General features: G+C 36.0%; 2 protein-coding genes across 2 annotated transcripts; both read right to left on the bottom strand.

Moving 5' to 3' along the window:
• LOC143541340 (two-component response regulator-like APRR5) lies at nt 1-3730 on the bottom strand. Its single transcript, XM_077034182.1, has 7 exons — nt 3566-3730; nt 3323-3484; nt 3100-3230; nt 2866-3021; nt 2363-2790; nt 863-1472; nt 1-321 (listed from the first exon to the last, which is right to left on the bottom strand). Exons 1-7 carry the CDS (start codon nt 3648-3650, stop codon nt 181-183), a joined length of 1713 nt encoding a protein of 570 aa, XP_076890297.1. The 5' UTR covers nt 3651-3730; the 3' UTR covers nt 1-180.
• A 4554-nt stretch (nt 3731-8284) lies between these two features.
• Nucleotides 8285-12014, bottom strand: LOC143541341 (two-component response regulator-like APRR5). Its single transcript, XM_077034183.1, has 7 exons — nt 11850-12014; nt 11607-11768; nt 11384-11514; nt 11150-11305; nt 10647-11074; nt 9147-9756; nt 8285-8605 (listed from the first exon to the last, which is right to left on the bottom strand). The coding sequence occupies exons 1-7, from the start codon at nt 11932-11934 to the stop codon at nt 8465-8467; spliced, it is 1713 nt and encodes a 570-aa protein (XP_076890298.1). The 5' UTR covers nt 11935-12014; the 3' UTR covers nt 8285-8464.
• Nucleotides 12015-13033: the final 1019 nt, after the last annotated feature.

Here is a 13033-nt window from a genome sequence, read left to right on the forward strand (position 1 = left end):
TAGCTGAGAATCTATCTTGCTTTATAGTCAAAACAACATCAAAAACTACTTCTAGAATTCCAAATTTACAATCCGAAACTAAGACTCATGGGTGAAAAGTTGTTAGTTTCTTCACTGTGTTCTTGATAATCTTTGAAAACCATATATATATATATATATAATAAATAAATAAATAAAATCTCAAGCAATAGCTTTTGCAGCAGCCAACTCTGCATCAATTTCCATAGCTAAAATATTACTTGCCTGCCCCCCTTGACGAACAAACTGTCCTTTCACCCGCGGTCTTTGCTCTGCTAGCTTCTTTCGGCTTTCATACCGCACCTGCAGAAACAAATGTTCTAGTCAGATATTTACCAAATAAAATTGACCCGAGTCTGAATTTCTAACATCACATGAACCTAACACAAAATTTGAGTCAGTTTCGCTTTGAACCCCGAGAACAGGTTGGCCCATTTAACCGATTTATTTACATGTTTTACATAATCAAATAAATAAATTGGTCAGGTATTTTATGCCAAAATTAAAACAATTGTACAATTAAAATGTAATTGTTTTATATACATTTGTATTCTTGTTGTAAAATTTAATATCTGAAAAAAATTAAATCAGGTTAAACGAATCATGTTTGTGTCAACCTGAAAGTCTTCGTGTCATGTTCATGTTCATGTTCATATGTATGACAAAATTTTCAAGTACGCGTTGTTTTCAGGTTCATTTCGGGTTCCACAAAAACGACCCGTGTAACACCCCCAACCCTTTCCCCTACTAAATCAGTCACATCATCTCTTCACTTTTACTCTAGGGGAAGGGGGTGCATTCAGCAGACTCGACTATAAATATATATATATATATATGAATGTACCTTCTTATCAAAGCATCTGTCTTTCCTCTTCATTCTAAACTTATTCAATGCAGCTTCTCTTCGTATTGACCGATGGGCGTTATTTCCATTGCTTCCGCTTCCTATACTATTGAGACGCGTTAACGTTGCCCCACCGTTACAGAAACTGCTATTTGCACTATGATCTTCAACAGTTTCCATTGCATTATGCAGCAGTTCAGGTGCAGACTCGTTTCTTGCTTCTTGATTTGCAATGTAATACGGGTCCGTTTGAAACATGGGCTCGTGATGGCCCGAAGAGCAAGGGCTCAGTTGCACGCAAAATGGAGGCAATATGGAACCGTATGTGGCACACGGGTTCTCGAATCTTGAACTTCTTACTGGAACTGGGACCTGAAACACTCTTTCTTTTGGTGATGGGAATTGGTTTTGATTTTGACTTTGACTCTCCGTCTGCACGCGTTGACTCATTATGTTGAGGGAACTTTCGACGGGTGCACTACGGGTGTCAGAAATGTACTCGACCGGGTTCTTGGATAACAGCTTTTCTGAATTGGTCGCACAATCTTTTTGTTGATTGGATATGCTAGCTGATCCTGATGTTGGCGGTGGTTGTCCCCTATTAATGTACCTAAATGCACAATATACAAATCGATTAAAATCGCAACGTTTTCAGCCCATTTAGTTCTAAACGGGTCAATTTGTGAAAATTAACTTTTGGGAAAACTTCACACAATAGCAACCGAGTTTCCCAAGTGTTACACTGCAGTGCCTCAGTTTTTTTGTTTCTCTAAAATCACTCAACCTTTGTTAGGTTCCAATCGTGTGTAACCTTTTTTTATAAATGTTAAGATTCTTTTTTAAATTAAGCGATGCAAATGAAACATATATGAATCTTGGTTACTAATAACTGAGAACTTTTTTCTAGTTAGCTTCAAATAGGAGGTAATAATAAGGAAAAAATCATCAAATAATAAACATGTTTCATAGTTGTTAAAAATTAAGTCAAATTATCAGTAACCTACCAACCAAGATTCATATATGTTACGTAATTTTTCAAGCTAGACATGTTCGGCCCGTTCACTTGTAAATGAGCCAATTTAAAACAACTTTATTTCAAATCAATCAAAATCACGACATTTTCGGCCCGTTAATTTGAAGATAATCTTATTTCAAATCAATCAATTTAGCGACTTTTTTGGGCCATTTACTTTTAAGCAGGTCAATTAGAGATAATTTTACTTCAATCAATCAAAATTGTAACACTTTCGGCCCGTAAAGTGAACGGGTACACTTGAGATAGTTTTATTTCAAATCAAACAAAACTGCAACATTTACGGCCCGTTTACTTGTAAACGAGTCAATTGTTGGTAAAAAAATTGTAAACGGGTCAAATAAAAAAATCGCTAAAGGAAAACGGGTCACACAGATTATTATTATTTATATAAGATTTAAAAAGCGGACAAAAAATGTATGCACGCCAACACAACCCTACCCGAACCCGTATGTCAGGTCACTCACCGTGAGAATGCTGACATGTCAGACTGCTTCAACCGGTGCCTATCATCACTGAACTGATTCACCGAGCTACTCGGATGAGATCTTCTTAACGAAAGATTCAACATTGGGGAGGGATGATCAACATTATTTTCCCCAAAAATTAACGAGCTTTTGTAACTGGTTTTCGGGTAACTGTCAAACGACCCTATCAAATCGATCGCCTCCCTTGAATTATTATTACTACCAGTCACGACATTCACACGTTCCCATCTCACATCTATAGCCATATTCTTATCTTCACCACTTGTATCGCCTTTTCCCATATTACCCTCGGGCTCCATGGGCCCGGTCTCCACTTGGTTAGCCTGTTGTTGTTCAGAGCCCGTGTGGTCCAGTTGTTGTTCCATTGGTGGCTCATCTGTTTCCATGTCTGGTTTTGTACAAGAACTCTGCACAACAAGCATAAAAAAGTCAAACAAAAGGTCAAAATTGTTCTGTTGCAGCTGACCAAGCACGCTAACTACCTGTGCATCACTTCCTTTTTCAATGCATTCGCGGTTTCTTTTGATGCAAGCAATGTAACCGCTCGATTGGTTGCTAGTCGCATTGTTTTCAGCCGTGGCTTCTACTTTTTGCTGCGCATCACTCTCTTCTTGATTCGCGTTCTGGCCCGTGGTTGACTAAAAAAATTCAAAATTTACAAAAGATCAGATCAAGCATTCAATGATTCATGATAAAACAAACATTAAACTTCTTACAGATTGTCGCCTCCAAACATGTTGCCACAAATTCTTCAACTCGTTCTTCCTAACTGGTTTAACCAAAAAGTCAGACGCACCTCGCAGCATACACTTGTAAACCGTGCTAACCGAATCATGTGCAGACATCACTACAAAATGAATCAAAATACGATATTGGTGTTTCTTCACGCAACCAAAACATAAAAAAAAACAAAAGTGGATATCAAATAATTAACCGTACTTATAACAGGAATGTTTTTGCAGACTTGATGCTCCATAATCAAGGTTAGAAGGGCAAAACCAGAAATCGATGGCAAATCGACTTCGGTCAAAATAAGGTCAATGTTATGTGATCTTCCTTTTAACACCTCCCATGCCTTTAACCCATCAGAAACAGCAGCAACTACTTGCAGTCAAACAAAAAATAAACACTAATTAGCCCAATTTCTTAAATTAAACTTCAAATTTCAAAAAAAAGTCTCACCTTTATAACTACATTTCCTTAACAGAGCAGTGATAATCTGACGTGTAGAGTCATCAGCTTCAACCAATAAGACTCTAAGAACCATTTTGGGCAAAAACTTTTCCCACCTGACAAAGTTGGTAGTGGCCGCGGAATCACCACCGCCGTCAATGGTCTTGTCTTCGGGCATGTCTCGGGCGTTGTCGCGGCTCATAACTATATAACTAGAGAAAGAAAGAAAGAGAGTTGTTGATTTTGAAGGATTTATGTTAAGTCATGTTATTCTAATTGTAATAATAATAATATCATAAGAGTGCAAAAATATCTGAAAGAAAAATCTAAAAAATATCTATCGTGTCGTTGAATGGCCCAAAGATGCCACGTCGACAGGAAAAAGCAGACCCTATTGGCCTCCCATACGTCTCCTCCACTTGCTTCCATCCAAGATTTTGTTTTTCCTTTTTTCTTTTTCTTTTTCTTTAATGCCGCCAATGAATGTAAACCACTCGTATTTTAGATATTTTCAAACAAATCGGAATAAAATATCTCAACTTGTCTATACTTTAATTATATTTTTTTTAATTATTTGTGATTTGGTTTTAGTGGATGGAGGAGGAGGAGGAGGAGGAGGAGAATTGTATTTGTGTGTACACGAAATAACTGGATTGGACAAGGTGATGTTAGAATATAGGAAAATATTATATTAACCTTAAAAAGTGGTTACATATTGACATAAAATCATAATTTCAAACTGAAATTTTTTTCAAGTTTATTATTAATAGTTAAATCATTAATAGTTTAATAAATTAGTTACTGTCTGGAAATTATTTGACCATATTCTAAGCAAGTGAATTAGGGACGGACATATGCTTTTAAAATCGTCTAAAGACGCATATTTAGGTCTGTAATATATGAATGAAGTCGTAACTCACACCAACCAATTTGAAGTTTATCACCAAAGGTGTTTCGCATGCAAGTTCACTTACATGTATTATCATGAGTTTAAGTTTTTAATGTTTTTTAATCAACCTTCGTAATTCGAGCTTAAAAACATGTCAAGTTGAATTTCATAAATAGATCTAGTCATTTAATTTTAATTTAAGGTTGCCAAATTTATCTATCTAATATCTAATTCTACTTTTAAACATACAACATTGTTTGTTATAGGACTTTAACGTTCAACCTTAGACATCGATTTATACACGAGTTGATACACCACTGGATTACAAGCTATTTAGTTTCAAAGAGTTAGATCCATCGAACAGTATTAGATCTTTCTATGGATCATATATGGTTTTTATTTGAAAAATATTATACATAGTAACAATATAATATAAATTTAAATAGAAAAAAATGAATTATCTAAAAATAATACGGAATAGTAACAATATAATATAAATTTAAATAGAAAAAAATGAATTATCTAAAAATAATACGGAAATTTTATACGCCATCCAAACTAGAAGAAGTGCATAGAAATTATCGTACATATGACTCACCATGCATGCATCGTGATACGCGATGGCATGATCAAGGGACCATCGCGTATCGCGACAGGACCCCTGATCAAGTCTATAAATAGAGGCATTTGGCCTCTCATTTTCACACCAATTCACTCTCTCTCTCTAAAATACGTTCTCTCTCTCTAAAATACGTTCTCTCTCTATTATTACTCTCTCTACCTCGGTTTTTGTGTCCCGACCCAACAAATTATAACCTCGTAATATGTACCATATACCGATGACACATCGAAATTCGTACAGACAAATCCCGACGACCGGCGCACCTCGTTTTGCGTGCCGACCTCGTAAACCGTGTCGACCCGACGTCCGGCCTTGAAGTGCGTACCGACGAGTTTTGAAGACCGGCGTGCCTCGATTTGCATGCCGAGGAGTTGTTAATCATGATTCTCAATATACGTGCAAGCGTCGAAGTGCTGCCCGAGAGTCTAGAAAATAATAAGCGAAACAAGGTAGGGATAATGCCCGAATAAAATATTATTATTTCAATGGCTTAGACCCTAGTTAGAGGTATAACATAGACCTTGATCAAAATTAAAAGGTGTCAATTAAATAAGATTTATTTATGATTAAGAAATACAAAATTATATAAAAAAGGTTATAGCAAAAATATAGTTTCTTAATGATTAAGAAACCTAAGCTTTTACATACAAAGGATATAGTTGAAATGTTTAAAAATAAAAGTTTATATACAAAAGTTATAGTCAAAATAGTGTTTCTTTATTATTAAGAAACATAAGACTTAACATACAAAGGTTATAGATAAACGATGTTTCTTCTTGAAGAAGAAACATATCATAGACATTTGTTCTTGAAGAAGAAATATAGCACATGGTTAGCAAATATAGAGAAGATTTCATATCAAAAATATTTCATTCAAACAAAAGATCAATCAAGGTTTAAGCTATCAAAAACCATACTAAAGTTCTGTAGCCGGATTAAAAGACGATCCGTGTATTTATATAAACCTATTTTATTATAGGTCAATCATTCAATCAATCGTTCATTCATTCACAAAGGTTTCAAACGAGATCACCACATCATTCAGAACAGACAGTCACAGGTGAATAAATTAAACTTTTTTCAGTCAAGATAAACAGGTTCCGACATCATTCGCCGATACTATTAGGGCCGGTTCCCTTCATTCGCCGACATTATTAGGGTTGGTTCCCTACATTCGTGCTGCTATAACATATCTGTCATTTACATACTTTCCTTGACAATATGTGCAATCTCCGAAGAGCTTTCACGTACCATCAGCATTTCATACATACATTGTTCATACATCATACATATTCATGCATACGTCATTCATACATGATGCATATCAATCATACCTTTAACTAACCCTTGACGGCACATGCAATATCCGAAGATCGTTCACGCACCGTCAAACAATCGTCATACATAAATCATACAAGGCATACACTTACCACCTAAGGTAAGTGTATTGACTATCACATTGAGTATGCACACAGCCCCGAAAACATAACAAGGAAGTGGGGCTAGAAACTCACCTCAATGCGTTTGCGTTCACCATTTACGGTTATTCCCCTCTTGAGCAGTGCACGACTAACTGTATAATAATTATACGTATCAATAAACTATCACTACACATATCGTCTTTCTAGTTTAATTATTACTCTCAACGAACGGGGGTCTTGCGCTCGAAGATGTTCCGAGTGAAAGTTGTGATCGGTAAGGGAGACACAGAACCCTTGAAGGCTTGAAGGATCCAAGATGTTTCGAAGTCGAATTAGTTGAGTATGATTCAGCTTAAGTCAGTTAACATATTGCCTTGATCACCTTCAATGGAAAAAATACTTTTCCAACCTACAATGATACTTGACGTTTTCATTTATCTTGCTTTTGATACATTTGGGTCTCTTGCCCCCGAAATTACTTCGTTTCTGAAAAGAGTTCAATAGGTCGTGCACAGTAACTTATCGACGCCAAAGAACTATAACTTTGTTTTCAGTGGAATCGGGTTTTTCATTCAAAAGAAGGTGGCGGCGCAGCTTGTTGCCCGTTTACCCACCTCTCTGTTGTAATTGGATCATTTTGTTCAATATATGAATCATATGGATTAAAAAATAAAAAAACTAAAACTAAAAATTGAAGGAAGGTGGACATACATGTATTACGATGAATAGCTGAGATGGATTTAATCCAAGGTTTATTCGACTTCGTCTTTGCTTTCCACCAGACTATCTCGAAAGAAGATCAAGGTTTGAGGCTCGAAGTGAGCCAAGTCCCGATTTCTTTGCATTAGTGTCTTGTAAGTTAAAAACATGTATAATTACTAAAAATTAACTTAAGTGTATTATGACCACCAAACAGGAGAATCTTTGCTTTCCAAAAAGAAAGGTTAGTTTTAAACATTTTAATAACTGACTTCCAATACTTGATGTGGTTCATATTTGGCCGACCGGAAGACCTAGAATTGAATCAAGTTCCCTACTTTATGGTTCTAGAGAACCCGATCATTATGGAACTTCTAATGACATTATAACATTGAATAATCTTTCGAATCAAAACGCAACTTTATTATGATATGAACAAGATCCCAATGTTCTCTTGGTGAAACGAGTTAATCCTTTGATGAAACTGTGGTGAAAAGAATAGATCTACACGATGGTGAACTTGAATCTTGAATCCGAAACGAAACCGAATGCTTGAATACTTGAACCGGTTTTGGGAGAGAAGGTTTGGGGGGTTTTGATGAATAGTATAAAGGGTTTTAAGGGTATTTAGTTATACTCCCATAGGCCTTAGCTCATAAACCCTCCCATTTGTTCCTTAAGCCCATCAAACTTCTTTCTTTATTACTTAAGTAAATATCTTACTGTCAAACATCTGAATACTACAAAGTCATCCGACTATAAAAAGGAGTCAAGTCAAAACATTGAAGTGCAAGTTGGTTTAAGCCTTTTTTTTTGGACTGCTTGTGCTCTTCTAATACTTGCTAAAGCCTGTTACAGGCTGTTTTTAGTCAGTTCCGGTCAAATCCATTTTTGACACCCAGGTGCCTAAGACAAACTGAGACGCCTAGGCCTCGCCTCATGCCTTGTGTGCCTTCAGCAACATAGTAAACAGATACTATTGAAATTTAAGAAAGATATTTCAGTTGATGGTACACATTACACAATTTACGTCAATATTCTCTCAATACAATATACACTCTATATATGATCACCAGAGCTTAATCCTAATGGTCACTTAGCTGAGAATCTATCTTGCTTTATAGTCAAAACAACATCAAAAACTACTTCTAGAATTCCAAATTTACAATCCGAAACTAAGACTCATGGGTGAAAAGTTGTTAGTTTCTTCACTGTGTTCTTGATAATCTTTGAAAACCATATATATATATATATATAATAAATAAATAAATAAAATCTCAAGCAATAGCTTTTGCAGCAGCCAACTCTGCATCAATTTCCATAGCTAAAATATTACTTGCCTGCCCCCCTTGACGAACAAACTGTCCTTTCACCCGCGGTCTTTGCTCTGCTAGCTTCTTTCGGCTTTCATACCGCACCTGCAGAAACAAATGTTCTAGTCAGATATTTACCAAATAAAATTGACCCGAGTCTGAATTTCTAACATCACATGAACCTAACACAAAATTTGAGTCAGTTTCGCTTTGAACCCCGAGAACAGGTTGGCCCATTTAACCGATTTATTTACATGTTTTACATAATCAAATAAATAAATTGGTCAGGTATTTTATGCCAAAATTAAAACAATTGTACAATTAAAATGTAATTGTTTTATATACATTTGTATTCTTGTTGTAAAATTTAATATCTGAAAAAAATTAAATCAGGTTAAACGAATCATGTTTGTGTCAACCTGAAAGTCTTCGTGTCATGTTCATGTTCATGTTCATATGTATGACAAAATTTTCAAGTACGCGTTGTTTTCAGGTTCATTTCGGGTTCCACAAAAACGACCCGTGTAACACCCCCAACCCTTTCCCCTACTAAATCAGTCACATCATCTCTTCACTTTTACTCTAGGGGAAGGGGGTGCATTCAGCAGACTCGACTATAAATATATATATATATATATGAATGTACCTTCTTATCAAAGCATCTGCCTTTCCTCTTCATTCTAAACTTATTCAATGCAGCTTCTCTTCGTATTGACCGATGGGCGTTATTTCCATTGCTTCCGCTTCCTATACTATTGAGACGCGTTAACGTTGCCCCACCGTTACAGAAACTGCTATTTGCACTATGATCTTCAACAGTTTCCATTGCATTATGCAGCAGTTCAGGTGCAGACTCGTTTCTTGCTTCTTGATTTGCAATGTAATACGGGTCCGTTTGAAACATGGGCTCGTGATGGCCCGAAGAGCAAGGGCTCAGTTGCACGCAAAATGGAGGCAATATGGAACCGTATGTGGCACACGGGTTCTCGAATCTTGAACTTCTTACTGGAACTGGGACCTGAAACACTCTTTCTTTTGGTGATGGGAATTGGTTTTGATTTTGACTTTGACTCTCCGTCTGCACGCGTTGACTCATTATGTTGAGGGAACTTTCGACGGGTGCACTACGGGTGTCAGAAATGTACTCGACCGGGTTCTTGGATAACAGCTTTTCTGAATTGGTCGCACAATCTTTTTGTTGATTGGATATGCTAGCTGATCCTGATGTTGGCGGTGGTTGTCCCCTATTAATGTACCTAAATGCACAATATACAAATCGATTAAAATCGCAACGTTTTCAGCCCATTTAGTTCTAAACGGGTCAATTTGTGAAAATTAACTTTTGGGAAAACTTCACACAATAGCAACCGAGTTTCCCAAGTGTTACACTGCAGTGCCTCAGTTTTTTTGTTTCTCTAAAATCACTCAACCTTTGTTAGGTTCCAATCGTGTGTAACCTTTTTTTATAAATGTTAAGATTCTTTTTTAAATTAAGCGATGCAAATGAAACATATATGAATCTTGGTTACTAATAACTGAGAACTTTTTTCTAGTTAGCTTCAAATAGGAGGTAATAATAAGGAAAAAATCATCAAATAATAAACATGTTTCATAGTTGTTAAAAATTAAGTCAAATTATCAGTAACCTACCAACCAAGATTCATATATGTTACGTAATTTTTCAAGCTAGACATGTTCGGCCCGTTCACTTGTAAATGAGCCAATTTAAAACAACTTTATTTCAAATCAATCAAAATCACGACATTTTCGGCCCGTTAATTTGAAGATAATCTTATTTCAAATCAATCAATTTAGCGACTTTTTTGGGCCATTTACTTTTAAGCAGGTCAATTAGAGATAATTTTACTTCAATCAATCAAAATTGTAACACTTTCGGCCCGTAAAGTGAACGGGTACACTTGAGATAGTTTTATTTCAAATCAAACAAAACTGCAACATTTACGGCCCGTTTACTTGTAAACGAGTCAATTGTTGGTAAAAAAATTGTAAACGGGTCAAATAAAAAAATCGCTAAAGGAAAACGGGTCACACAGATTATTATTATTTATATAAGATTTAAAAAGCGGACAAAAAATGTATGCACGCCAACACAACCCTACCCGAACCCGTATGTCAGGTCACTCACCGTGAGAATGCTGACATGTCAGACTGCTTCAACCGGTGCCTATCATCACTGAACTGATTCACCGAGCTACTCGGATGAGATCTTCTTAACGAAAGATTCAACATTGGGGAGGGATGATCAACATTATTTTCCCCAAAAATTAACGAGCTTTTGTAACTGGTTTTCGGGTAACTGTCAAACGACCCTATCAAATCGATCGCCTCCCTTGAATTATTATTACTACCAGTCACGACATTCACACGTTCCCATCTCACATCTATAGCCATATTCTTATCTTCACCACTTGTATCGCCTTTTCCCATATTACCCTCGGGCTCCATGGGCCCGGTCTCCACTTGGTTAGCCTGTTGTTGTTCAGAGCCCGTGTGGTCCAGTTGTTGTTCCATTGGTGGCTCATCTGTTTCCATGTCTGGTTTTGTACAAGAACTCTGCACAACAAGCATAAAAAAGTCAAACAAAAGGTCAAAATTGTTCTGTTGCAGCTGACCAAGCACGCTAACTACCTGTGCATCACTTCCTTTTTCAATGCATTCGCGGTTTCTTTTGATGCAAGCAATGTAACCGCTCGATTGGTTGCTAGTCGCATTGTTTTCAGCCGTGGCTTCTACTTTTTGCTGCGCATCACTCTCTTCTTGATTCGCGTTCTGGCCCGTGGTTGACTAAAAAAATTCAAAATTTACAAAAGATCAGATCAAGCATTCAATGATTCATGATAAAACAAACATTAAACTTCTTACAGATTGTCGCCTCCAAACATGTTGCCACAAATTCTTCAACTCGTTCTTCCTAACTGGTTTAACCAAAAAGTCAGACGCACCTCGCAGCATACACTTGTAAACCGTGCTAACCGAATCATGTGCAGACATCACTACAAAATGAATCAAAATACGATATTGGTGTTTCTTCACGCAACCAAAACATAAAAAAAAACAAAAGTGGATATCAAATAATTAACCGTACTTATAACAGGAATGTTTTTGCAGACTTGATGCTCCATAATCAAGGTTAGAAGGGCAAAACCAGAAATCGATGGCAAATCGACTTCGGTCAAAATAAGGTCAATGTTATGTGATCTTCCTTTTAACACCTCCCATGCCTTTAACCCATCAGAAACAGCAGCAACTACTTGCAGTCAAACAAAAAATAAACACTAATTAGCCCAATTTCTTAAATTAAACTTCAAATTTCAAAAAAAAGTCTCACCTTTATAACTACATTTCCTTAACAGAGCAGTGATAATCTGACGTGTAGAGTCATCAGCTTCAACCAATAAGACTCTAAGAACCATTTTGGGCAAAAACTTTTCCCACCTGACAAAGTTGGTAGTGGCCGCGGAATCACCACCGCCGTCAATGGTCTTGTCTTCGGGCATGTCTCGGGCGTTGTCGCGGCTCATAACTATATAACTAGAGAAAGAAAGAAAGAGAGTTGTTGATTTTGAAGGATTTATGTTAAGTCATGTTATTCTAATTGTAATAATAATAATATCATAAGAGTGCAAAAATATCTGAAAGAAAAATCTAAAAAATATCTATCGTGTCGTTGAATGGCCCAAAGATGCCACGTCGACAGGAAAAAGCAGACCCTATTGGCCTCCCATACGTCTCCTCCACTTGCTTCCATCCAAGATTTTGTTTTTCCTTTTTTCTTTTTCTTTTTCTTTAATGCCGCCAATGAATGTAAACCACTCGTATTTTAGATATTTTCAAACAAATCGGAATAAAATATCTCAACTTGTCTATACTTTAATTATATTTTTTTTAATTATTTGTGATTTGGTTTTAGTGGATGGAGGAGGAGGAGGAGGAGGAGGAGAATTGTATTTGTGTGTACACGAAATAACTGGATTGGACAAGGTGATGTTAGAATATAGGAAAATATTATATTAACCTTAAAAAGTGGTTACATATTGACATAAAATCATAATTTCAAACTGAAATTTTTTTCAAGTTTATTATTAATAGTTAAATCATTAATAGTTTAATAAATTAGTTACTGTCTGGAAATTATTTGACCATATTCTAAGCAAGTGAATTAGGGACGGACATATGCTTTTAAAATCGTCTAAAGACGCATATTTAGGTCTGTAATATATGAATGAAGTCGTAACTCACACCAACCAATTTGAAGTTTATCACCAAAGGTGTTTCGCATGCAAGTTCACTTACATGTATTATCATGAGTTTAAGTTTTTAATGTTTTTTAATCAACCTTCGTAATTCGAGCTTAAAAACATGTCAAGTTGAATTTCATAAATAGATCTAGTCATTTAATTTTAATTTAAGGTTGCCAAATTTATCTATCTAATATCTAATTCTACTTTTAAACATACAACATTGTTTGTTATAGGACTTTAACGTTCAACCTTAGACATCGATTTATACACG

This window comes from Bidens hawaiensis, unplaced genomic scaffold (assembly GCF_021521415.1).
Source record: "Bidens hawaiensis isolate Kalapana, Puna unplaced genomic scaffold, B.hawaiensis_p1.1 tig00012553_1, whole genome shotgun sequence".
Classification (NCBI taxonomy): Eukaryota; Viridiplantae; Streptophyta; class Magnoliopsida; order Asterales; family Asteraceae; genus Bidens; species Bidens hawaiensis.

What these genes read in the sequence shown, in the direction of transcription:
- LOC143541341 (XM_077034183.1), bottom strand. Translation starts at nt 11,934, where the DNA reads ATGGTTCTTAGAGTCTTATTGGTTGAAGCTGATGACTCTACACGTCAG. An exon ending in AAGGAAATGTAGTTATAAAG is followed by an intron (nt 11,769 to 11,849) that starts GTGAGACTTTTT and finishes GACTGCAAGTAG; the next exon opens with TTGCTGCTGTTTCTGATGGG. An exon ending in GACATGTCAGCATTCTCACG is followed by an intron (nt 9,757 to 10,646) that starts GTGAGTGACCTG and finishes TTGTGCATTTAG; the next exon opens with GTACATTAATAGGGGACAAC.
- LOC143541340 (XM_077034182.1), bottom strand. Translation starts at nt 3,650, where the DNA reads ATGGTTCTTAGAGTCTTATTGGTTGAAGCTGATGACTCTACACGTCAG. An exon ending in CAAAAACATTCCTGTTATAA is followed by an intron (nt 3,231 to 3,322) that starts GTACGGTTAATT and finishes TTCATTTTGTAG; the next exon opens with TGATGTCTGCACATGATTCG. An exon ending in AAAAAGGAAGTGATGCACAG is followed by an intron (nt 2,791 to 2,865) that starts GTAGTTAGCGTG and finishes CTTGTTGTGCAG; the next exon opens with AGTTCTTGTACAAAACCAGA.